At 42.3% G+C, this 24337-nt stretch overlaps 3 protein-coding genes across 5 annotated transcripts in view; 2 read left to right on the forward strand and 1 right to left on the reverse strand.

Moving 5' to 3' along the window:
- The window catches only part of LOC110003907 (glycine N-acyltransferase-like protein 3), a 128554-nt gene extending 114029 nt beyond the window's left edge, over positions 1-14525 (forward strand). The window contains exons 2-6 of one of the 2 annotated variants that reach the window (XM_065959585.1): positions 9240-9339; positions 10700-10807; positions 11078-11198; positions 13414-13546; positions 13791-14525. In XM_065959585.1, the coding sequence (XP_065815657.1) occupies positions 9265-9339; positions 10700-10807; positions 11078-11198; positions 13414-13546; positions 13791-14190 (837 nt within the window). In that variant the 5' untranslated portion in view covers positions 9240-9264 and the 3' untranslated portion in view covers positions 14191-14525. Of the gene's footprint in view, positions 1-9180; positions 9340-10699; positions 10808-11077; positions 11199-13413; positions 13547-13790 lie in introns of those variants that run through there. The other variant, XM_020659469.3, reaches the window with a different exon arrangement.
- LOC109978547 (glycine N-acyltransferase-like protein 3) lies at positions 3783-5410 on the reverse strand. Its single transcript, XM_065959593.1, has 3 exons — positions 5269-5410; positions 4998-5124; positions 3783-4203 (listed from the first exon to the last, which is right to left on the reverse strand). Exons 1-3 carry the CDS (start codon positions 5399-5401, stop codon positions 3804-3806), a joined length of 660 nt encoding a protein of 219 aa, XP_065815665.1. The 5' UTR covers positions 5402-5410; the 3' UTR covers positions 3783-3803.
- Positions 14526-14661: 136 nt separating the features above from the next.
- LOC109975948 (glycine N-acyltransferase-like) lies at positions 14662-23983 on the forward strand. 2 transcript variants are annotated; one of them, XM_065959587.1, is made up of 6 exons: positions 14662-17389; positions 17504-17614; positions 17692-17800; positions 18982-19108; positions 19640-23501; positions 23640-23983. In XM_065959587.1, exons 2-5 carry the CDS (start codon positions 17519-17521, stop codon positions 20037-20039), a joined length of 732 nt encoding a protein of 243 aa, XP_065815659.1. In that variant the 5' UTR covers positions 14662-17389; positions 17504-17518; the 3' UTR covers positions 20040-23501; positions 23640-23983. The 2 variants fall into 2 exon arrangements, with proteins under 2 accessions (XP_065815659.1, XP_065815658.1); XM_065959586.1 differs by having other exon boundaries at positions 14662-16242.
- Positions 23984-24337: the final 354 nt, after the last annotated feature.

Genomic DNA, 24337 nt, shown 5'->3' on the forward strand with positions numbered 1-24337 from the left:
AATGATATTTTATTTGTATTATTAATAATTAAGTATAATTATTAAAGAATATAACGAAAGTTGACTTGATACAACCCCAACACACACATGCAGAGTCCAACAAAAATACGAGATATGATGCACAAAGATTCACAAAATTATTACATTTTGTATTTGCTATATGCATTAAAAGCACAATTCAAGATATTTCCAGCCCGACCGGGTTCTTCATCAGGTGCTGTATGATACATAATAACACCTGAACCTCCATCCATCTATACCACTTTTGGTTGCGGGGGCCTGGAGCTGATCTGAGCATCATTGGTCGAGAGGCGGGGTTACACCTCTCACCTCGTCTCGTCTCGTCCCACGTTGACCCTTGTTGTCTTGTCTCTTGGTAGCATTGGTTAAAGCATTGGTATCCAACCTGGGGCCCGGGACCCCCTAGGGGAGGTAGCCAAAGATCTCTTGTTGTCTGAATTAAATTCGCACATATCATGATATCCCGATATATTTCAGATAATCCAGATTTGCTGAAGTGGACTCTGTGGCATAGGAGTCATCGAGCGTACATGCTGCATGCCTTTATCCCTCGTGCTGCCATGAAGCGTTTTTAATGATATCAAGAGAAAACACTTGTAGAGAAAAAGATGTGAAGGAGGTCAATGAAAGTCTGAAGAGGAAGAGAAAGCGCCATCTTTAATGAGTTCTCTGAAAACCTGACTTTTAGTGACAGATGAAGTGAAGAGGAAAAAACAACACATCGAGATTTACAGTGACCTCTCATGTTTCTGTGTTCTCCTTTCAGCCACACGGGGGCGGTGTTGATCCAGGCGGAATTTTAATGGATTGGATGGATCCGTTTAAGATGACTCAGCAGTTTAACATGACGTCACCTTCAGAGAGGAAGAATACAAATATAGTCAGATATAAATATCAATTAAATATATTTGAATGTTTCACACTCAGGTAACATTAATAACTGAAGTAAATACATGATAATTTGATTACCACAATTATTATTATAACTATTACTGCATAGTAATAATGTTAACACAGAATCTAATAAAATAAAATAAACGAAAGAAATAGTTGTAAAACTTAACTTTTATCAAAGCTTAATACAGGTAGAAGAGCAAAAGCATAAAATATATGTATTTCATTATTATTATTATTATTTGTTTTTCAAATTTATGTTGTTAAATTAAAAAAAGATATCTTTAACCTAATTTTCTATTATTTTATTTATTTGTATTTATATTTTTTAAATTAATTTATTAAATTGAATTAATTTAAATTTATATTCCATTTTACAAATTATTTATTACATTTGTTTTAGTTTTATTCTGTTATTTTGTTTTAACTTAAATGTGTTTTATTTTGTAGTATTTTGTTTCGTGTTTCATGTTATTTTATTATTTATTAATTGATGGATTTAAACATTTTAAAACTATTATTTGAGTCGAGTTAGACTATCATGGTAGGCGGGATCTGCTCATGTTATTGACAGGCATCTCGGACCAATAAGCATCATTCTTTGTGGCTACGTCACTCGCTGTCAGTTGTTTGGTGTTGCTCGCGCTGCCTGCAGACAGCAGCTAGGCCGGCTGTCACCTGGAGAAGCTGTCAGCAGGAGGAGGAAACTTCAGACACTTTCGACCTTTTAAACCGACTTTTTGATTCTGAACTGCATGCACATGCTGCATGCATGCAGCATGCGCTGGCTCACATGACACCATGAGATTAAGGGTTGTTCATCGTCCTGGAACAGAAGTTTAAAGTGATCGTCTTGTCTTCATTTACAAACTTGTTTCTTATTTTGTGACCTTTCATCGGCTTGCATCTTTTACAGGATGATAGTTCACTCAGACAACTCACGTTTGTATTTGTTTAAAACATTTATTGCTGCTTATAGTGCTTTCGCACTTGCAGAAAAATATTTACACAAGGAGCTGCATGTGTGAATGCAAACAGCCACATTTTTCGCTTGGACTTCACCTGGAGTTTCTCCTGCCAGACGCCTGGTATTTTTTACACAGTGAGTCCGAGTGAGCTGAAGCGAGAATGCAGCAGGATATTCTCCGGAGAATTCACCTCGAACCAATAGGTGGGGGGGGGAGTGACGTTTATAGACTGTGACTACTGCACGGTGCATAGACTGTATACTGTATAGATTCAGGTGTGCAGAGATTTTTTTCAACATTTTTCTACAAAGTTTTGAGACAAACATTTGCTAAAACACATCAAACAGATTTTTCAGTTTTTGCTCATCTGGCCTCCGCAATATTTCAGCTTTTTTGACGAGGCTATTTCATGAAGCAATAACTCTCTTAGGGTCATATTTGGACAGAGCAAAAACAAAATGGGACTCAGAGTCTACAACATCCATAGTGTGTGACCATCTGTCTAAAATGTTGTCTAACAAACTTGATCCCCTACAATTTGCCTATAAAGCAAAACGTGGTGGAGAGGATGCAAGTCTCACACTTTTAGACACTGTCACCAAACACTTTGACTCTGCACATCCCCACACTAGGATTCTGTTCGTGGATTTCTCCTCTGCTTTTAATACTGTACACACAGACACTCTGTTGCGCCGCCTCTTGGACCTTCATGTCCACCCCACACTGGTTTTATGGATTAAGAGTTTTTAACTGCAACTGACTGACACCACTGACTGACACCACTGCCCTGACTCAATACTAGCAGGCAGTCAACAACCTGGTCCAGACAATTGGAGAAGACTCACTGGAGCTCAACATCACAAAGGCTAAGGAGTTGTGCTGTGGGGGCAGAGGGAAAATCACCATCACCTCTCTTCCAACCACTCACAATCCAGGGTCAGCTTGTAGAGTAGGTTCTTTCTTTTAAATATCTGGGAACAGAGATTGACATCTGTCTCTCCTTTTCACAGCATGCTGACTCTGTCTACAAGAAATCACAACAGAGACTCCACCTGATGAGGAAACTGAGGACTTTTAATGTCAGCAAACACATTTTAACTCTGGTTTACCAATCACTTATTGAATCCATCCTCACTTTTAACATCTCATCCTGGTACAACTCCCTCACCACCAAACACAAAACCAAACTCTTCCGCGTCATTAATCAGGCCAGCAAAATTATCGGTTCACCACAAACTACCCTCTCCGAACTGTATAATCGCTGCCATCAGGCAGACGCTACAAAGTCCCTCTGGCCCGGAAAAACATCTACAAAAAAATCCTTCATTCCCTCTGCAATAACCATTCTGAACAAAATCAAATAGACCCCCCTTTTTAGAAACTGTTGTTTTTAAGTCCTCTTTTAATGTACTGCACTTTCTGTTTTTAATGTAAGTTGTGTTTATTGTTTGAGCCTTGTCGAAGGAGAATTTCTGTCTCTGTTGGGACAGACAATAAAGTATATCTATCTATCAAATCACACAACTTAGAAAGTTCAGAATCTTGAAAGTGACACATTATCCTCCTTTTCAAGAAGTTTAATAAAAGCTCCCCGAATCATCTCTGTGAAGTTTCCACTGATCCTAATAATAATAATAATAATAATAATAATAATAATAATATTTATTAGTTATAAGTTTATTTATAAAGCACTTATCAAAACCAACGTCACAAAGTGCTTCACAGAAAAAAGAAAAATCCCAACAGTCAAATACACAAAAATAAAATCCTATCAAAAAAGCATGAAAAATAAAATAACAGCGCAGCAATCATCCAATGAACAGAAAAGAGAAACAACCGAGACAGAGATTGGCAATTTCAGTTTTGTCAGCGTTTAATTTTAGATATTTCCTGTGGAATATAAAACCCTGCTGTAAGTATTTAAAACTCACTGAACTCAAACCATGCAGCCCTGTATGAGGGCGCCTCAGTGAAGCCCAGCTTTGTAAAGAGCCTGTGGGAGAGCGTGTTCTCCTCCTCGATGAAGCAGTACACCGGGTACCCCTCAGCGTGGAGCCTCCTCGCCATGCTGCAGATCAGGACTTTGGCATAACCTTTCCCTCTGTGCTCCGGCAGCGTGTACAGCATGCCCATGGCACAGTAATCATACACCAGGATCCAGGACACGGGCTGACCTTCATCATCCAGCACGCAGCAGGAAGGGAAGTTTGTTACCATGTTCCGAATCATAACGAGAGCCTCGTCGCTATTTGAAAACTTCCACGTCTGATTCACCAAGCTGACGTGCGACTCGTCCAGAGAGCTGAGTGACATCCCCGAGCTGAAGAAGAAGAACAGAGCAGATTAAAGCTGAGCTCAGGCTGAGGAGAAACTAATCTGACTGGTCTTTTTGAGGGAACGGTTTCCAAGTCTAGAGCTGCTGCCGCTGCCAGGACACAATAAACTCACATTGTTTTCATGATTTCTTCGTGATATTTCCTTGAAAGAGAAAAAAAATGTTACGCACCCAACCTTACAGTCATTACGGAGGGAAGCAGAAGTAACATTTCTCTCAACCTAGCAACAATGAACAAATCAAGCACCAGAGGAGGTTTGTGACCCTGTATAAACCAGCTCTCTCAGAACACTCCGTTTTGGTGTGTGTGTCTCTTTAAATGCATTGACCCCCTCTGAGTTTTCCCTGTAGACATCACTCCTCTGTAGAGAGAATAAAAATGGCCGACCTGCGTAAAAGTTTTGTTCTAGGCTGGGGGTGGAGTCCATGGGTGGGGAGGGGATTTGTTTTTACCAGAATCCCACTGTGACATCACAATGAGAGCATATTTGAAACAGAGCATTTTTCTCTGTGTTGTAAGACTTATGCAGACCACAAACAAAGGACTGGATGGATTTATTGCACAGTTTGGTCCCAAAATCAGTCCCTAGAGTCCAGCCTAAGTTTTTGAAAAATTTAAGATATGGTCCTCAAAAACCTCAAACTACCAAATTTATAGGGTCAGTCCCTTCCAGATTCACGGTGTAGGGATTAAAACGAAGATCCCCCAATCCTCCGGAAGTCTAGGACTGATTAAATGTAAATAATGATTTTGTAAAGGAATCGCTGCATGAATAGACTCAGGAATATCAGGAAGGCTGGAAACATCCTGCAGGAACATCAATCGACACACGTGCTGCTCACGGCCCGGCGCTTCTTTTTCTGACGCCACTGATTTAAATATTTCCGTGTAGCCTTGATCAAATCCTTGGACAGAGTCGTGAAGATATTGATTACATTCATGAGACACAGAAACTGAAAAATTTTGTTGAAAGTGCTTGGTTCTGTGTTTCTTTTAAATATTCAGAAAACGTATAATGTCAAAGAATAAAAGGGCTCCTTTGCTCTCACCAAGACAGAGGAACCTGGTCCAATCGATGACTGACGACTTCCTGATGGTTTCTTCAACACTGGTTTTATCATTTGCAAAAATAAGGACGTCTTTGAAGAGGTCGCCCTTCTGTAAGAAACATGACATTAACATTGTGCGTGCAGGAAAACAAAAGAGCCCTTTGTTTACATATCAAGAGTTCAGCTCAGCTGTGGAATAATTGAAGAGAACCCTGAATGTAGGAAAACGTTTACAAGCCATCCGGTCCCTGCATGACCAAAGTGGGAGCTGTGTCCGCATCCTCATGCATAAAGTCAGACGCACTCCCTGTGCTTGTTAGGGTTACCCCTTGTCACCAATTCATGGACAGGATCTCATGTTGCAGGAAGGGGGAGGAGGGTTTCCAGTTTCAGGGGCCTCAAAATTTCATCTCTGCTTTTTTTGCAGATCATGTGATTTTGTCGGCTTCCTCAAACTCCAGCGGGCATTGGAGCGGTTTGGTGGCTGGGATGCCGACCCCTCTCTTTGCCCCCAATTCTACAATTCTACAATTCTCTTAGCAGACGCTTTTATCCAAAGCGACGTACATCAGAGAGTAAGAACAACACAAGCAAGGATCTAGAAAAAAGGGAACAATGTCAGTAAGAGCAAACGATCAGCTTTGAGTCTGATTGGACACACAGGTGCTGACAGGAAGTGACCAGAGGCAAAGCACAACATTGAGGGCAGTTCTTGAGAGCTCTAATCAGTATAGAAACCATCTTATAAGTCGTTGTTATCAAACAAAAACCATCGTCATTACCATCATCATCATTAATAATATGGAGACCATCATCATTAAGTTAGTAGGTATTCATGAAAGAGCTGGGTCTTTAGCTTTTTCTTAAAGGTGCAGAGGGACTCTGCAGAGCACATGGAGTTTGGTAGTTGGTTCCACCACCGGGGGGCGACAGAGGAGAAGAGTCTAGTTAGAGACTTAGGACCCTGTTGTGAAGGTTGGATCAGACGCCTTTCATTGGCAGAGCGTAGTGGGGTGGGGGGGGGGGGGGTGTAGACCTGGATCAGAGAGTTAAAGTAAGGAGGAGACGTTTTTGTCACTGTTTTGTAAGCGAAGAGCAGAGTTTTAAATTTGATGGGAGCAGTAACTGGGAACCAGTGGAGGGAGATGAACAGCAGAGTGACTTCGTTTTCACATGACGGCCCTTTAATCAGTCACATACTACGATGACAGCAGGTTACTTATCTCTGCACTTTGACTCTTTGTGGTGCAGAAAGATAAAGTGAGATCGTGCCAGGCCTTTCTCAGATCACTTCATGATCTCTCCAAACAATAGAAGGACTTTGAACACAATAAAGTGCAGAACTTTAAAAACTAATTTACACCTTCAGGGCGGTGAAGAAGATAAATTGTCACACAGACAATCAGATTTCTGGGTTTGTTCTCAGTTATTTTCTATCATTGAGTTATGCAGGAATTATTCTTATTTTCTAGCCCTGCTCAGAACAGGCTGTTTCTGCGTCTGTACCTTTAAATATGTAAATGAGCTGTGTCTGAACACGCCCCCTCTCTGGAAGGGCTTGGGTGTCTCTGTGCTTTCTCACTCCATGTCCTGTTGTTTACGGTGAGAAGGCAGACTCAGAGGGCAGAACAAACACCTAGCTGTGGGAGTGTCACCCACCTGGGGGAGGGGCTACTGCCCTTTGTGATGTCATGAAGGGAAAATCTCCAAACAGCCTGTTCTGAGCAGGGCTAAAATAGAGGGGTTTATAGACATGATCAAATACAGGATCAGAGTGGATTTAGAACAAGAAACTTCACACACATGTTGAAGAGGAGCTCTGACTTATTTAAACTGAAGAGGAGGAGGATATGTGACTTTTACATTTATGTTTGAAATGTCACTCCTCTGTTCATCTCCCTCCACTACGCTCTGCCTTCTTCTAGATTTATATTTCCTGTAGATAAAGCACAAGACCTGTATCATTTCAAATGGCTTCTTATCTTTGTAAACTGTTTACAACTCTAAATGTGATAATATTTTAAAAGTCTGTGTTTCAGATTTCACTTTTAGTGAAACAACTTTGTAATACATTATCATCAAAACTACCTCATGAAATACACACTGTTTAAAAATTAAACACATTTTAACAGCATGTGATTGTGTTGATGTGTCTGGGTATTAAAGGTCACACATATATATATATATATATATATATATATATATATATACGTCCGCCATTGTATAAATCTCATGTAAACGTTAGTGAACATGTTGCACACTGATGTAAAATGCAGGAGAGTGTCACATTACAAGCCCCAAATATTTCCTCATCTACACATAAACAGAGGTCCCGAAAATCTTCACCCTGGAAGGAGTTTTCCAAATGTACATTTTCAGCGACCTAAAATGCATTTTGCATACCAAAGGCCAAAACACAGAGAAAGCTATGTTAAAAAAGAACGCCTACGTGCGGACTATAGTCCTTCAACCCAACAATTTATGTTTGTCCTCTGTGTGGGACATGAATCTCCAAAGGATATTTCTGAAACCTGTTGGACCCTGTAGAGGACAATCTGGTCTTTCTAATGAGCGGCGCCATCTCGACTAACACATTTTATGGTGGCAAGAGAGGTAAGGTGTTGGTATTAAACTAAAACTATGACTACTACTACTACTACCACTACCCACATGACCTGCTTCATTATTATCATTACTAACATTGTATTATTATTATTATTATTATTATTATTATTATTATTATTATTATTTAGCATCAATGTATATACACACTGTACATTCTATATATTTTATTATATTAGTCTATATTATATAACATTTCATTATATTACACTATATTGTTTATATTATATTATACTACATTATATTATATAACTGCACTCTGCATTACTGCGGTACAACACTGCCTCTCTTCTCTGCTGTTTTACATACTTGCTGCTATTTATCACACCAAGTCACTTTAATCATCACACACCCTGCATAGTTAACTTCATCATTCATTTTGTACTTGTATATACCCCCTATTTTTATTTATCTTATCTAATCTATTTTGTTTAATGAGTATTTTGTATTTTGACCTTACTTGTCTGTGCTGCTGCAACGCCCGAACTTCCCCTCTGGGGTTCAATAAAGTATTATCCTATCCTATCCTAAAAACCCACATTTCTGCTTTTTCTTAAAGTAAATAGTCGACATGTTTCAGATAGGCAAGTTTATTCGTAAGGTGCATTATAGCAACAAGGCAATTCAAAGTGCTGCTCACAAGACATTGAACGCATCATGACAGAGAGAAAAAGAATAAAATAGAACATTTTAAAATCATGAAGAGAAGCAGTTTTTAAAGATCTGCACGACATTTTAACCACCTAACTACTTCTTTTTATGAACTTCATTGTGGACTTTGATGCTTCATCTGCTTTTTTATGAACATATTGGTGTCACAGGTGAGACAGAACATTTTGCACAACCCTGCGTTCACGTACTGGTGGAATAATTGGACAAAAGAGTTTCTATCAGGGAAAAGTTTCGTCTAAGCTTCCTCAAGTTTAAAGGACATTTAGAGAAAGTTATTGTAGCCTATTAGCAGACTTGACAGAGTCTAGTCTCACAACTGTTTAAACTTACGCGTTGCCTTTCAGGTTAAGGCGAATTTGTCATTAACTTTATTCTGTGATGTTGTAAAAATGGTTGCTTTTAGTTTAGGGTTTCCCAGATTAAACCTGCACTTTAGAAAACAACATATTCAATTTATAATGTACATGTTGTTTTAATTTTTACGATTTTGAACAGAGCAATCTCAAGAAAAGAGAAGGTCTGAAGCGCAAGTGAACGCAGCACACATGACCATGTGACGTCAACGTAATGTTGACTGCTGTCAATGTTTAACTAAAGCAGAATTTCCGCAACACTAATCAGAGGCCAGTAGCAGACAGACTGCAGATAAACAAAGACATTAAAGGACATTACAGCTCTTAAAGGACATTACAGCTCGATAACATGAAGGTGTTGAACAAAGACGAACTGAAGGTCGCTGAAGCAGTTCTTCTGAATCACTTTCCCAGGAGTATAAAGGTAACGGAGCACGGCTGAAGGCTCCTTTTTTTCTATTTTATTTAACCAGGCAAGAATTGCTTGAGATCAAATAACCTCTTTTTCGAGCAAGGCCTGGCCAAAATGGCAGCAGTAAAAAAGAAATATAAGACAAACCTAAAAATAAAGCACGGACAAAAAGAGAACAAATACAGTCCAGACGGTGAAGAAGAAGAAGAAGAAGGAGGAGGAGGAGGAGGAGCAGGAGGAGCAGGAGGACGAGGTCATGTTAAACAAAAACAAACACAACACCACAATACACACTAAAAGAACAATTATGTGATGATGATAAAATACTATGCAGTGAAACATTTACACACTCCAAAATTAGCCATTAAAAAACTTTTAAAATCATTAAGAGTGACGAGTTCCTGCAGTTTGAGTGTTTTTTGAAGACTGTAAACATACCAAGGTGTTTAAAAGTGGAAACGGTCTCAATAAGAGTACCTTGAAATGTAAACAGAGTGGGCTGACAGTTAGTTTTGTCCCTGGATTTAGTGAAGATCCTCATTGTAGTTTTATCTGCATTAAGTACCAGTCTTAAAGACAGGAGTTGGGCTTCTATTTCTTTAAAAGCAGCTTGCAAGCGATCAACAGCCTTTAACACAGTCTCTCCAAAACAATAAATAATAGTGTCGTCAGCATAAAAATGGGCATTTGCATTTTGGACATATTTCCCCAAATCATTAATATAAATAGTAAACAACAAGGGACCTAATATAGAGCCTTGTGGCACCCCCTTGTGGACAGCCAAAGTATCAGAGGAGCAGCCATCAACTTAAACACATTGAGTCCTGTCTGAAAGATAGTTAGAAAACCAACAGCAGAATTAGACAATCCTATATTAGCCAGTCTATGCAATAATACATCATGGTCCACTGTATCGATGGTCCACTGACAGCTCCTTCATGCTGTCACAGGTGTTACGGTTTATCCAGTGACCGTGTTAAGAGAAGACTTCCAGCCGAATGCGAGTGTGGTTGTCATAGTTACAACAGACGTATTCGACTGAAAGTCACCAGTTAACACGGTCTCTCGTTACACCGTTACACCTGTGTATAAATAAATGAACGTTTTCTTCTTTCAACGTATAAGGTTGCGTATGTGCTATAACGAAAGTGTACTTCAAGCTTCTGTAAAGTGTTGCACCCATTGTTAAAAAACATGATTGTCCTAAACAAAGACGAAATAGGCTACACGTGGGTCATGAACTGTTCAAACACCTGCCCAGGTGATCAATGGTAACGTAAAAGCATGTTTGCATGCCCATTGTCAGCATGATTTGTGTCCATAAAATAAAATATGTATTTCCATCTTAGCTGTGAAGTGTTCCTGTTTGCAGGTTTACGGTTTCCTTCATGGTATCAACAGAAACAAACCGAGCACCCTGGAGGTGCTCGTTGATACCTGGCCGGATTTCAAGGTCATCATTTGCAGACCTGACCCCAAAGTGAGTTCACATGCAGGCCACTGGAGATTTTTTTTTGTAAAGCCACATTTTTATTTTAGTTTCAGTAAGTAGGATTTTGAGATACTGGGGACTTGAAGTGTTGCTGGAGCCTGAGACCTGAAGCCTTTCTCTCTTCATGCATCCTGCTAGTTGGTGAAGTTGTGACAGATAAACCTTCTCTGCTTCATTTACGGCTGCAGCCCTGAGAAAATGACCTGCGACCCCATTATCAAACGATGGATGTCGTTAAACGTTGTGTTTCCTTCTCAGAACCGGCGAGCACTGCAGTTCGTGAAGAAGGTGGCGTACTACAGCACGGACGAACAGATTCTGAGGAAAATGCTGGCGGAAGAGAACGCAGTAGACTGGAGCACTTACTTCCTTATTGGAGGCGAGTTAAGACAAGTATTCCTCAAACCTGTTTTTCTAACGAACTTTAAGAGAAAGAAAGATATAGAGGTGAAATATATCGCTGAGCCATCAGTGTTTGTAAAAACAACATCCTTTAAACAGAAATGAGGTTCGTGCATGTCTTGTAACTTTTGTCTAGTTGCTTCCTGCAGAAAATGCAGAAAACTGTTTAGCAGGAAGGAATCTTAAAGACAGTCCTCTGGGCGTCCCTCCCTCTGGGTGTCCCTCCCTCTGGGCGTTCCTCCCTCTGGGCATTCCTCTGGGCGTCCCTCCCTCTGGGCGTCCCTCCCTCTGGGCATTCCTCTGGTTGTCCCTCCCTCTGGGCGTTCCTCTGGGCGTCCCTCCCTCTGGGCGTCCCTCCCTCTGGGCATCCTCCCTCTGGGCGTTCCTCCCTCTGGGCGTTCCTCTGGGCGTCCCTCCCTCTGGGCGTCCCTCCCTCTGGGCGTTCCTCTGGGCGTCCCTCCCTCTGGGCGTCCCTCCCTCTGGGCGTTCCTCTGGGCGTCCCTTCCTCTGGGCGTTCCTCTGGGCGTCCCTCCCTCTGGGCGTACCTCTGGGCGTCCCTCCCTTTGGGCGTTCCTCTGGGCGTCCCTCCCTCTGGGCGTACCTCTGGGCGTCCCTCCCTCTGGGCGTTCCTCTGGGCGTCCCTTCCTCTGGGCGTCCCTCCCTCTGGGCGTCCCTCCCTCTGGGCGTACCTCCCTTTGGGCGTCCCTCCCTCTGGGTGTTCCTCCCTCTGGGCGTTCCTCTGGGCGTTCCTCTGGGCGTTCCTCTGGGCGTCCCTTCCTCTGGTCGTCCCTCCCTCTGGGCGTCCCTCCCTCTGGGCGTTCCTCCCTCTGGGCGTTCCTCTGGGCGTCCCTTCCTCTGGGCGTCCCTCCCTCTGGGCGTCCCTCCCTCTGGGCATTCCTCTGGGCGTCCCTCCCTCTAAGCGTCCCTTCCTCTGGGCGTCCCTCCCTTTGGGCGTCCCTCCCTCTGGGCGTCCCTCCCTCTGGGCGTACCTCTGGGCGTCCCTCCCTCTGGGCGTACCTCTGGGCGTCCCTCCCTCTGGGCATCCCTCCCTCTGGGCGTTCCTCTGGGCGTCCCTCCCTCTGGGCGTTCCTCTGGGCGTCCCTCCCTCTGGGCGTACCTCTGGGCGTCCCTCCCTCTGGGCATCCCTCCCTCTGGGCGTACCTCCCTTTGGGCGTACCTCTGGGCGTCCCTCCCTCTGGGCGTCCCTTCCTCTGGGCGTCCCTCCCTCTGGGCGTCCCTCCCTCTGGGCGTTCCTCTGGGTGTCCCTCCCTCTGGGCGTCCCTCCCTCTGGGCGTCCCTCCCTCTGGGCATCCCTCCCTCTGGGCGTTCCTCTGGGCGTCCCTCCCTCTGGGCGTCCCTCCCTCTGGGCGTCCCTCCCTCTGGGCGTCCCTCCCTCTGGGCGTTCCTCTGGGTGTCCCTCCCTCTGGGCGTTCCTCTGGGCGTCCCTCCCTCTGGGCGTCCCTCCCTCTGGGCGTCCCTCCCTCTGGGCGTACCTCCCTCTGGGCGTACCTCTGGGCGTACCTCCCTCTGGGCGTACCTCCCTCTGGGCGTACCTCCCTCTGGGCGTTCCTCTGGGCGTACCTCCCTCTGGGCGTTCCTCTGGGCGTTCCTCTGGGCGTCCCTCCCTCTGGGCGTACCTCTGGGCGTCCCTCCCTCTGGGCGTACCTCTGGGCGTACCTCCCTCTGGGCGTACCTCCCTCTGGGCGTACCTCTGGGCGTCCCTCCCTCTGGGCGTCCCTCCCTCTGGGCGTACCTCCCTCTGGGCGTACCTCTGGGCGTCCCTTCCTCTGGGCGTCCCTCCCTCTGGGCATTCCTCTAGATTGTTTTTACTTTGCCTGTCTTCTGGTTTTTGCCTTGAGACATTTTACCTGTCTGGTTCTGTTCCTGTGTTTGCATCAGTTTCACCTTTTTTTTCTCCCCTTTCTTCTTGTTTGGCATTACATATCATTTAAAAGTTAGCAGCTTAAAATGCACTAACCAGACTACCGTTTGAAGTCAGAAGTCACAAACAAACATAAACGTACCCATTCCAGCTCTCTAAAGTACCACCAGGTGGGGTACAAGTCTCCAAAACACCTTCAGAGAGTATACTTTTATTTCAGCACCTGGGTGAATACTTCTTCCACTTCTTAGATACTCGTGCAGAAAAAAAACAAAGATTAATTTAACTCTTGCTTTTTTTTTCCCTCCAGGATTTGACGTTTCCCACGCCCCCATGCTCAAAGAAGTGGCTGCAGAGAGAGAAGTCAACCACAGGTTCTACACTTTGGTGCATCTGATGTATTTACCGGACATCGGCAGTCTGCTCGCACCTGAAGTCGACAGGTACAGTCGGATAAGTGAGGGACTTTAAATGAGGCGCCCGGGGGGGCACACATGTGTTCTTCACTGCACTCGTGCTTTGTGAAGAAATTTAACTGAAGTAATAATTTAACTGGGATCGATTCAACCAGACCAGTGCATGGTATAGGATATATGTACCGTTGCTACCTAAATCTACAACAGAAAAAAAAAGTAATTATTTTTCTTCTAATTGGATGAAATAGTATTTTTGTCCGTGTCTCCACAGAGAGCTTGAAGCGAGGGTTTCCCCCCTCGCCCCCTCTCATGCTGAGCTGGTGAATCAGACGTGGAAGTTTGGAGGGAGCGAGAAGGGCTTCAGGAACATTCAAAAACTCATCAGCTCCTTCCCTTCATGCTGCATCACAGATGGCCAGGGTCAGCCCGTGTCCTGGATCCTGGTGTATGATTACTGTGCCATGGGCATGCTGTACACGCTGCCGGAGCACAGAGGGAAAGGTTATGCCAAAGTCCTGATCTGCAGCATGGCGAGGAGGCTCCACGCTGAGGGGTACCCGGTGTACTGCTTCATCGAGGAGGAGAACACGCTCTCCCACAGGCTCTTTACAAAGCTGGGCTTCACTGAGGCGCCCTCATACAGGGCTGCATGGTTTGAGTTCAACTTTTGATGATGTCATTGTTAAGATCTGTGAGGGAATTTTGATGTGCACTCATGAAAAGAGATGGTAGAGGTGGCGTGCAGACAGTCTATGGTCGTGCAGCGATCACAGGATATAAACTTCACTCCCCCCCTCCCACTGGCCCCTCCCACTGGCTCCAGGTGAATTCTCCTGATTATATCCTGCTGCGTTCTCACATCAGCTCACTCTGACTTTCTGCAGAATGATGTGTTGGTACTGGGGGGGTGTGTATAAAAGTTCAGTATGAGCCTGACTGTCAGAAGAGAACTACTGTAATGTCTTCTTTCCATGCTGCATGTAGTAAAAAGGTTTTTGACTCATAACTCCAAGTTTGTATGTCTTCAGAAAACAAGCATTTCTTATATTTTTTTGAAGAAATTTCTCTCTCAGATAATTGACGGTTAGTTAAGACAGAGAACAAGTCTTTGGGCATACTCTGAGATCTATTCCACCATCTGACTCCAACTCAGATTGAACTTTGTTTACCGACTTTGCAGCGCGACAAAGCTCACCGCTGATAGTTCTGCTGTGGTGGGATTTTTCTGCCGGAAGCATCGCTCGGAAACGACTGCTGTTGTAGACTTCTGATTCAACACAGAGTTGAAACACATGCAGGCTGGACTGTGGCTGGGAAGCAAGGAGGAGGAGGAGAAGCGGCTTGACCTGGTAACGAGGAGGCAGGACTGGAGAGTGATGAGCCACGCCCACCTCACAGACAGACACAAGAGGGACGGGGGGAAACCCCGGGAATGCTGAGACTGCGGTCAAGGCCGAAACAACATCGTCTCACAAAAACAGTGACAAAGATTCAGAAAAATACAGGCTTTTTCTGCTTCTTCTTGTACTCCCTCTTCAAAGACAGGTTGTTTTATTTCACAAAGCAGCATTAGTGTAGTTTATTCTCAGGTTCAAGTGTAGAACTTTTTATTGTCTGCTGATGGAATTCAGTTAGTAAAAGGTAACTGTAGTGTTACTACAAATCCAGAGGTAGGCGGTAATGCAACTCTTTGGAAGCCAACAGCCTTTAAAAACAAACAAAGAAGAAGAAGCTCCAATTTTAATCTACAACCATTGATTAGGAAGTCTGTCAGTTATGCTGGAAACACGAGAGATGCAGTCAAAGTAACTGGACTGAGGCTGGGTCACTGTGGGTTAAACCAATGTTTACACACTGTAGGAAAACATCCCAGTGGACTGTGTGAATGTGGAAGTCCAGAAACAGTTATACACATAGGAATGTAAAAAATAACACCTTACAAAGAAAGACATTATTCAAAAGATTGTCTGAGTGGGGATAACTTTGTTTTTCAGTTAAAACATTGCTTGGTCAATATGAGAACCACCCCTTGATTGCAAAAACAGTTATTCGTTTTCTACATATAATAATAATATAATAATAATAAAGTTTATTTATAAAGCACTTATCAAAACCAACGTCACAAAGTGCTTTACAGAAAAAAGAAAAAATCCCAAAAGTCAAATACACAACAATAAAATCCTATTAAAAGCATGAAAAATAAAACAACAGTGCAGCAATCATCCAATGAACAGAGAAAAGAGAAACAACCGAGACAGAGATTGGCTAAAGTTAACAGTAAAACAAATAAAACATCCTGGATGAAACAAGGATTATAAGAAGGCCTTGCGATAAAAATGTGTTTTTCAAGAATCTGAAGTTATGCTTTTGTAGAATGACTTAGTTCCCGTCTACCTGTGGAGGGCAGTGATACGCCTAGATGTGTCTGACTGTCGGAAAATTTACAAGAAGAAGAAGAAGAAGTTTCTCCATGCACTTGAGACTTCACCCCACGGAGGGTGCTTCACGCCTTCGTTCAGCTGTGGGCGTGACGTCACCTCACTCGTGCAGGAGAGTGAGTGTGGAGGGAGCAGCTCGAGGAACAGGAATAACTACTTTTGGGTTTTTTTTTTTAATTCCAAACGGGATTCAAACTTTTCTGTCCAGTGACGATGGAGCTGAGCGAGCAGCAGCTGAAAGTGTCAGAGACTGAGCTGAGGAGATATTTACCTCGCTCACTGCCGGTGTGTGTCTGATTAAATATAATCTTATTTAGTTTATAGAACTCAAATCCAACGATGTGTTCAAGTACAACATTTAAACATGAATCAGAAGAGGTATGTGTTCCTGTTTATGGTGGTTACATGTGATTCTCTCGGCTGCAGATACATTAAATAATCTGAAAATATAAAGTGCAATCGTCCCAGAATATTTTATTTATTTGGTAGATGTTTTAAACTCAGAAATAGGCACAGGTAACCAAAAAGAGTAACTCACTAAACCGTTAATATGCCAACAAAGACGTTAAAATGATCTGCACATTGCACTTTGACTCCCTGGACACTTTACACTGTTTACATTATTCTATATTTTATATTTTGTATATTCAAATAATTATTTTTTAAATTTTACATTGTATTCTATTTTACTGTATTTATGCGTGTTAGTAATTTGAGTGTTTATTGCATGGCCTTGTGGAACAGTCCTTACATTTCACTAAACATCTGTATGAGCATGTGACAAATACAAATCTTGAATCTTGAATCTTAAAATCAGTTAGACTAATTCGGTAAATAATTCACTTAAATTAATGTTAATAGGTATTTTAACTTTTTTGAAACAGCAGCTTTTTAAAATACAGATCAGGCAGAATTTCACAATAAAAGCGCCCAGAGAATATATATATATATATTTTTTTTTGGCCAATTAGCAACCTTCGATTTTGAAAAATTAAGCCAACATGGAAGTGCAAAATCTTGCAGTTCATCGAGTGTCCACTAGAGGCTGGCTACAGAAGAACAGGAAGTCACATACACACCCATTCTAAAAAGCCTGTTTTTACAGCAGAAATGAACATGTTTACAGCCTGGTTCAAAAAACCAAATAGGTGTGATTAGCTCATGTCTGGATGGACACACACTGTACGGGGGGTGAATGTTTTGATGACTCATCAGTTTTGATTTGATGAAGGATAAGAGTTATTCACAATAAGGCGTGTAGCTGACCTGATTGACAGGTGGGCGCGGTGTAACGGTTTGTCAGGAGGTTTAAAACCCGCCCCAGCTCCAGCTCTCAGCCTGTCGTTAGGTTGACTGAAAGTTAGACTGAGACAGCATTTCCAGCATCGACCGCCATCGATGGGACTCCAGCGCCCCCTGCAGGAACAGACGGGTGACGTCACTCAGACTTCAAACATTAATATTTACAGTCTGTGGTTTGACTTTCTTCATATCTGATCAAACTATTTATTGGATGTAAGAGTAACTTGTTGTTTCTATGTTGCAGGTTTACGGTTTTTTGATGCACAGAAACCGAGTCCGTTCAGATCCTTTGGCGGTGTTTGTGGACAGATGGCCTGACTTTAACGTCCTTATCTGCAGACCAACATGTAGAGAGGTAATCACTGAAGCTGCCTGAACATGTTCGTTAAATATAAGATCACACAGCATGCATGAATATCATGTTTCTTACAGAAGGGCGATCTCTTCAAAGACATTCATGTTTTTGCAAATGATAAAACCAGTCTTGAAGAAACCATCAGGAAGTCGTCCGTCATCGATTGGACCAGGTTCCTCTGTCTTGGTGAGAGCATTTTATTCTTTGAATTGTCTCAATTATCTGACATCAGTTCACTTACTTTTTAATCTCTCCTACTCCAACCACATTTCTTTTATGAAGATGTGATCAATGTACTGAAGCCCTCAACCCTTAAAGATCACATATTCCAAACCCTCTTCTCCATGTTCCTCTAACTGTAACGTGTCTCTAGTCCGTCTACAAACCCCCCAATGATGAGAAAAGTTCATCCTCTCTGTCTTCTGCCTGCTCCACTTTTCAGAAAATGTGTGCTCAAACAGGCCGTTTGGAGATTTTCCCTTCATGACATCACAAAGGGCAGTAGCCCCTCCCCCAGGTGGGTGACACTCCCACAGCTAGGTGTTTGTTCTGCCCTCTGAGTCTGCCTTCTCACCGTAAACAATAGGACATGGAGCGAGAAAGACCGAGTACACCCAAGCCCTTCCAGAGAGGGGGCGTGGTCAGACACAGCTCATTTACATATTTAAAGGTACAGACACAGAAACAGCCTGTTCTGAGCAGGGCTGAAATAGAGGGGTTTATAGACATGATCAAATACAGGATCAGAGTGGATTTAGAACAAGAAACTTCACACACATGTTTTGAGGAGCTCTGAGACTTATTTAAACTGAAGAGAAGGAGGATATGTGACTTTTACATTTATGTTTGAAAATAAGAATAATTCCTGCATAACTCAATGATAGAAAATAACTGAGAATAAACCCAGAAATCTGATTGTCTGTGTGACGATTTATCTTCTTCACCGCCCTGAAGGTGTAAATTAGTTTTTCAAGTTCTGCACTTTATTGTGTTCAAAGTCCTTCTATTGTTTGGAGAGATCATGAAGTGATCTGAGAAAAAAATGGCACGATCTCACTTTATCTTTCTGCACCACAAAGAGTCAAAGTGCAGAGATAAGTAACCTGCTGTCATCATAGTATGTGACTGATTAAAGGGCCGTCATGTGAAAACGAAGTCACTCTGCTGTTCGTCTCCCTCCACTGGTTCCCAGTTACTGCTCCCATCAAATTTAAAACTCTGCTGATCGCTTACAAAACAGTGACAAAAACGTCTCCTCCTTACTTTAACTCTCTGATCCAGGTCTACAACCCCCCCCCCCCCCCCACCACCCCACTACGCTCTGCCACTACGCAAATTTAATTATTATCTGCATGATTCTGTCCAAGGATTCGATCATCGCCACATCGGGTTATTCAAAGCAGTGGCATCAGAAAAAGAAGTGCCCGGACGAGAGCTGGCCGTGTGTCAAGTGAAGATACTGGAGGACGTTTCCAAGCTTCCTGATATAGACAGGTATTGCCAGATTATCTGGAGGATTTCATCAGTACTTTGTAGGTGCATTCATGAAACGTCTTGAGGCAACCAAAACTTGAAAATCCAGTCAGAGGACAGGTTCTCTGGACAGGGTCGCCACCACATGTGTTACACTGTTTCACATGAAGAAACAGGAGTGCATGAACAGAATGTGCAGCACAGACTGAAATAACCCATAGCTCAGTAAACTTTGGGTGGAAGTTGAGTAAGTTTGAGCGTAGCTCACTGACATCAGGCTGATGAGCTTCCACCTGTAAGCTTGGCTCGCAGGTGGAAGCTCAAACTTGAGGTACCACTTATTTTTTACATCCCTGCGCCTGCAGGAACACGCTGCAGCGACTTAACTACAGTGTGCTGAACGGTACAAAATAGCACATGATTAACAAAATGAAAATGAATACAGACTTTATTTGTAGAGTTTCTTCTCATTTGCATGAAGGAACAACATTTTTTAAAGTTTCCAGTTGTAGTCTGAGCTCAGCTTTAATCTGCTCTGTTCTTCTTCTTCAGCTCGGGGATGTCACTCAGCTCTCTGGACGAGTCGCACGTCAGCTTGGTGAATCAGACGTGGAAGTTTTCAAATAGCGACGAGGCTCTCGTTATGATTCGGAACATGGTAACAAACTTCCCTTCCTGCTGCGTGCTGGATGATGAAGGTCAGCCCGTGTCCTGGATCCTGGTGTATGATTACTGTGCCATGGGCATGCTGTACACGCTGCCGGAGCACAGAGGGAAAGGTTATGCCAAAGTCCTGATCTGCAGCATGGCGAGGAGGCTCCACGCTGAGGGGTACCCGGTGTACTGCTTCATCGAGGAGGAGAACACGCTCTCCCACAGGCTCTTTACAAAGCTGGGCTTCACTGAGGTGCCCTCATACAGGGCTGCATGGATGGGGTTCAATGAGCTTTGAATAACTGGTTATTAGCTGTTTTCGCACATGCTCTATTTCAGATAGAATGCCCCTGGAATGTTCCTGAGGTGCTTGTTCACACAAGTCTGTCAGAGCAGGATGTTTTTTTTATTTTATTGTGGAGGTCTCATCAGGTAATAAATAACATAAAAAAAGACACTGCTGCAATCAAAGATGTGGGACGAAGAGACAGAGCCTGATTCTAAGACGACACTGCTTTGCCTTGAACGTATTCACGATAATAACTAGACAATTTGCATTTGCCTGCAGAAAATGCGTGGGAATGCCGACTGCTGAAATGTTTTGCAAAACACTGCTGAATGAAGAAGAATCAGCAGAAACAGATGAAGGATTAGTAGATGAAGAAGTAAAAGATGAAGAAGAATAGGAAATAGTAGAAGAAGAGTAGTAGTAGAAGAATAAAAAGTAGTAAAAGCAGAAGAACAAGAAGTAGAAGAAGTAAAAGTATTAGTAGAAGATGAAGAAACAGTAGTAGAAGTGGTAGAACAAGTAGAAGATACTGCTTAAATGCAGTCAGACAATAAGAAAAAGGGGACAATGTCTCCCCATTGAGTGCTCATTTCAAGGGCTTAATTTAAGAGTTGGTGGCTAAATGATGATTTTGTGAGTAAGAGGACAAATGGCCGAACGCGTTGATGTGATTTTCATGTCTGGGATCCAAGAAATGTGGGAAGTGTTTAGAATTAGTTTTGGTATTTAGTTTACTAATATTTGGGTGTTGTTGTTTATTTAATTATTTTACACATTTTCTTTATTTAGAATAGATAATTGGGTAATATTTTCTTTTGCTAGTTGTTCGTTTAGTAAATTTAGTTTTGCATTAGTATTTTTGTTAGGTATTTGGGTAACACTGTGGGCACCAGAGGTTATTTAGGTAAGAGGCAGGTAGAGGACCAGCATGCACCTGGGTGGGCCTATGAGAGGCAGCAGGAGCTATGACTTTCTTTGTTCTTTTTTTGCTTTCTTTAAATAAACCACCAAACAACGGCAGATCTCGTGCATGGACATTGGATTTCTTTTGCCTGTGTACATCACATCCCCCATGGTGCATCAGTGGTCATTTGATTATTTTTGATATTAGTTTTAGATTTTTGTTTTTGTTTTTGGACAAATAGCCACTATACGAGCCAAAAGTAGACAAGCTGAAGTAAAAATAAATCTACAGATCTTAAAGTAATATTTGTATCCAACGACTGCTACAAGTGGAAGAGAGAGAGCAGTGGTGGTTTCTGTTTATCGAGCACTTTTGAAGTCTCAAAAAGATGTAAAAGTTATGTTTATATCTCTCCCTGAGTACATTTTGGTAATTGATGCCCAGGCTGATAAAACTGTTCTATAATTACATGTGTGTCACATGTGTCTCGTAGAACGCATTCATGTGTTGCATTCAGTGTTTAATTCATTGATTAATTGATTTTAATCAATTGTTCAGTTCATATGAATTGTTGCTCACATACCCAAACATACAGTAACTGTAAGATTTCATTTATAACACAAACAGATATTTTAATCTGATCTATAAAATAAAATAGGAAACAAAACAATTGAGTGGAAAATAATATACAGCTTGTTTATCAACTCAATTACATTAAAACCCATTAACAATTGTTAGATACTGCAGCCCATCAGTGTTTGGCCTTATAATTATTCAGCAGTAAAACAAAGGCAAAGTGCAGTTTTAGCCGTAAAACTGAAATGGTTAACCTGGAGTTCATATTACAATATATATTTAAAAAATGGTTTTCTCAGTTTGGCATTATTGCAGATAGAAGGGATGCATTCCTCGGCTGTTATGCTGCATTCATGTGGATTCGGACAAACCGGAAAACGAGTTTCCGAGTTGTAAAATGCACATGAACACCTGCTCAAGAATGACTTCCCAACTCGGAAACTGGGACCACCCGAGCAGCACCTGAATGCAGCATACATACCTGAGAGGACTGATGACACTTGCTAGACAGATGCAACGAGGTGTGCCACACTCAGCCCAAAACAACAGTACTTCTTAGACTACATGCACAGGTACTATGAAGTATTACTGTACTTTTTGAGAAATCCACTGTCAAAGTCCCTTATATGTCATGTTACAGAGTCTTTTTTTTCTGACTTTGATGTCTTGTAATCTGTCACATTCAAAACACTGCAGAGAGCTGTGTCATAGTACCTGTGCATGTAGTCTAAGAAGTACTAAGTCCAACCATTTAATTACCTGCGAGGTGCGCCACACCCAGCCCAAAACAACAGCCGTGATGTAGATGCATTAACATCCGCCTATTCATTGAGTAGCAGTAGCTCAGTGGTGACAGAAACATGATGTGGAAGTTGGTGCTTCTTGTTCTTTTCTCCATTGGGGTTTTGGGTAGGATTGGGGGTCGCGATGAAATAGATCTCAACCAAGATGTGGAGGCTCGAGAACTTCTGAAGTCTGCGGTGGAAGAGCACAGCCAGTTTGTTGACAAACTCGAGTTTGTTACAGTTCTGTGAACACTCACACACCTGGAGACAAGCCGGATATCAGGTGTGGTCTCTGTCAGTGGTGAGACGCACTTCTTTTTCAGTCTCAGGGTATACTCCCTTCTAAATCCCTCACGGGGCATGACCCTCCCTGTCTCTAAACTCTGAACTAGCAGGCTGCTGTAGGAGGCCTACGCACTAACGAAACGTGCAAGCGAACTGCTGCATTCACGTGGTGTCGGACAAATCGAAAAAATGACTTTCAGAGAACTTTGTAAAATGCACATGAATCTGGGACCATCCGAGGGACACCTGAACGCACCATTACAGAAGGCCCTGAAAGTCACTACACGCAAAAACATTTCAAGAACAGCAAGAAGAGGAAATTAGTGAAAGACAAAAATATTTAATAGGACATAAAAACAACCTCGTGAACTTTATTTCTTGGCTTTTGGTGAAACATCTTTGAGTTTCACGAGATGTTTTCATGATTTTTTTATTTTTTTAACATTTCATGTAATATTCTTTTTTGTTTCTTTAAACGTTTTTTTAAGTTCTATAAAATATTTTTCCATGTTGTGAGATAAGTAATAAGTTTTGTTTTATTGCGCATTTAGATAAATGTTTTTGCATTTAGTGAAATGTTGTTCTTTTGAATACAAACGTATGATCCCACGCCCGGCCCTATCAAACCAGCTCCAACTCCTAAAGTTAAGACCCAAAAACAGAGTAAATTAAAATGTCATTTATCAAGTTGGCTTGATTGCAGTGGTTGTTCATTGAGATTTTGTTTTTCATCTGCCGTAGAGTTTCTACTGAGGTTACTGATCTGTATTTCCTTGACCCGCCCTCTTGTCCTCACAGGTGGTTGAAGGTGTTAAGTACTTCTTCACTGTGACTATGGCGAGGACCCAGTGCCTGAAAGTGGATGCAAATGACAAGGAGAATGGATTGTGTGTCGTCCATACAGACCCAGATGAAGCTAAGGTAAAGACTTGAGGGACCTGACTGTGGCTTTTAGAAAATGCCTTCTTTGCTCATTCAGGATTAAACGGGATATATTTATTAAACTGTTTATACTGATGAATTGATGATTCATGTATAAAATGTGCTCTCCTTCCTCAGCCTTACCAATGCTCATTCACGGTGTGGGTCAGATCCTGGACCTCGACCGGCAAAGAGTTTACGCAGACCTGCTAAGAAGAAAACCAACGCAGGAAAATCATTCAGTGCTCCCACATTGTAGCACAATCTCCTTCCAGATTTCTATTTCCTGTAGATAAAGCACAAGACCTGTATCACTTCAAATGGCTTCTTAGCTTTGTAAACTGTTTACAACTCTAAACGTGATAATCTTTTAAAAGTCTGTTTCAGATTTCACTTTTAGTGAAACAACTTTATAATGCATTATCATCAAAACTACCTCATGAAATACACACTGTTTAAAAATTAAACACATTTTAACAGCATGTGATTGTGTTGATGTGTCTGGGTATTAAAGGTCACACGTGTGTGTGTGTGTATATATATATATATATATATACGTCCGCCATTGTATAAATCTCATGTAAACGTTAGTGAACATGTTGCACACTGATGTAAAATGCAGGTGAGTGTCACATTACAAGCCCCAAATATTTCCTCATCTACACATAAACAGAGGTCCTGAAAATCTTCACCCTGGAAGGAGTTTTCCAAATGTACATTTTCAGCGACCTAAAATGCATTTTGCATACCAAAGGCCAAAACACAGAGAAAGCGGTGTTAAAAAAGAACGCCTACGTGCGGACTATAGTCCTTCAACCCAACAATTTATGTTTGTC

This window comes from Labrus bergylta, chromosome 10, assembly GCF_963930695.1.
Source record: "Labrus bergylta chromosome 10, fLabBer1.1, whole genome shotgun sequence".
NCBI classification, from domain to species: domain Eukaryota; kingdom Metazoa; phylum Chordata; class Actinopteri; order Labriformes; family Labridae; genus Labrus; species Labrus bergylta.

Excerpts from the sequence above, each read along its gene's own strand:
- LOC109978547 (XM_065959593.1), bottom strand. The coding sequence starts at position 5,401 with ATGTTAATGTCATGTTTCTTACAGAAGGGCGACCTCTTCAAAGACGTC. Across the intron at positions 5,125-5,268 it reads GACCAGGTTCCTCTGTCTTG|GATTTGATCAAGGCTACACG; the intron begins GTGAGAGCAAAG and ends ACTCTGTCCAAG. Across the intron at positions 4,204-4,997 it reads AGCCTTCCTGATATTCCTGA|CTCGGGGATGTCACTCAGCT; the intron begins GTCTATTCATGC and ends CTTCTTCTTCAG.
- LOC109975948 (XM_065959586.1), top strand. The coding sequence starts at position 16,171 with ATGGAGCTGAGCGAGCAGCAGCTGAAAGTGTCAGAGACTGAGCTGAGG. Across the intron at positions 16,243-17,503 it reads ATTTACCTCGCTCACTGCCG|GTTTACGGTTTTTTGATGCA; the intron begins GTGTGTGTCTGA and ends TCTATGTTGCAG. Across the intron at positions 17,801-18,981 it reads GACCAGGTTCCTCTGTCTTG|GATTCGATCATCGCCACATC; the intron begins GTGAGAGCATTT and ends ATTCTGTCCAAG.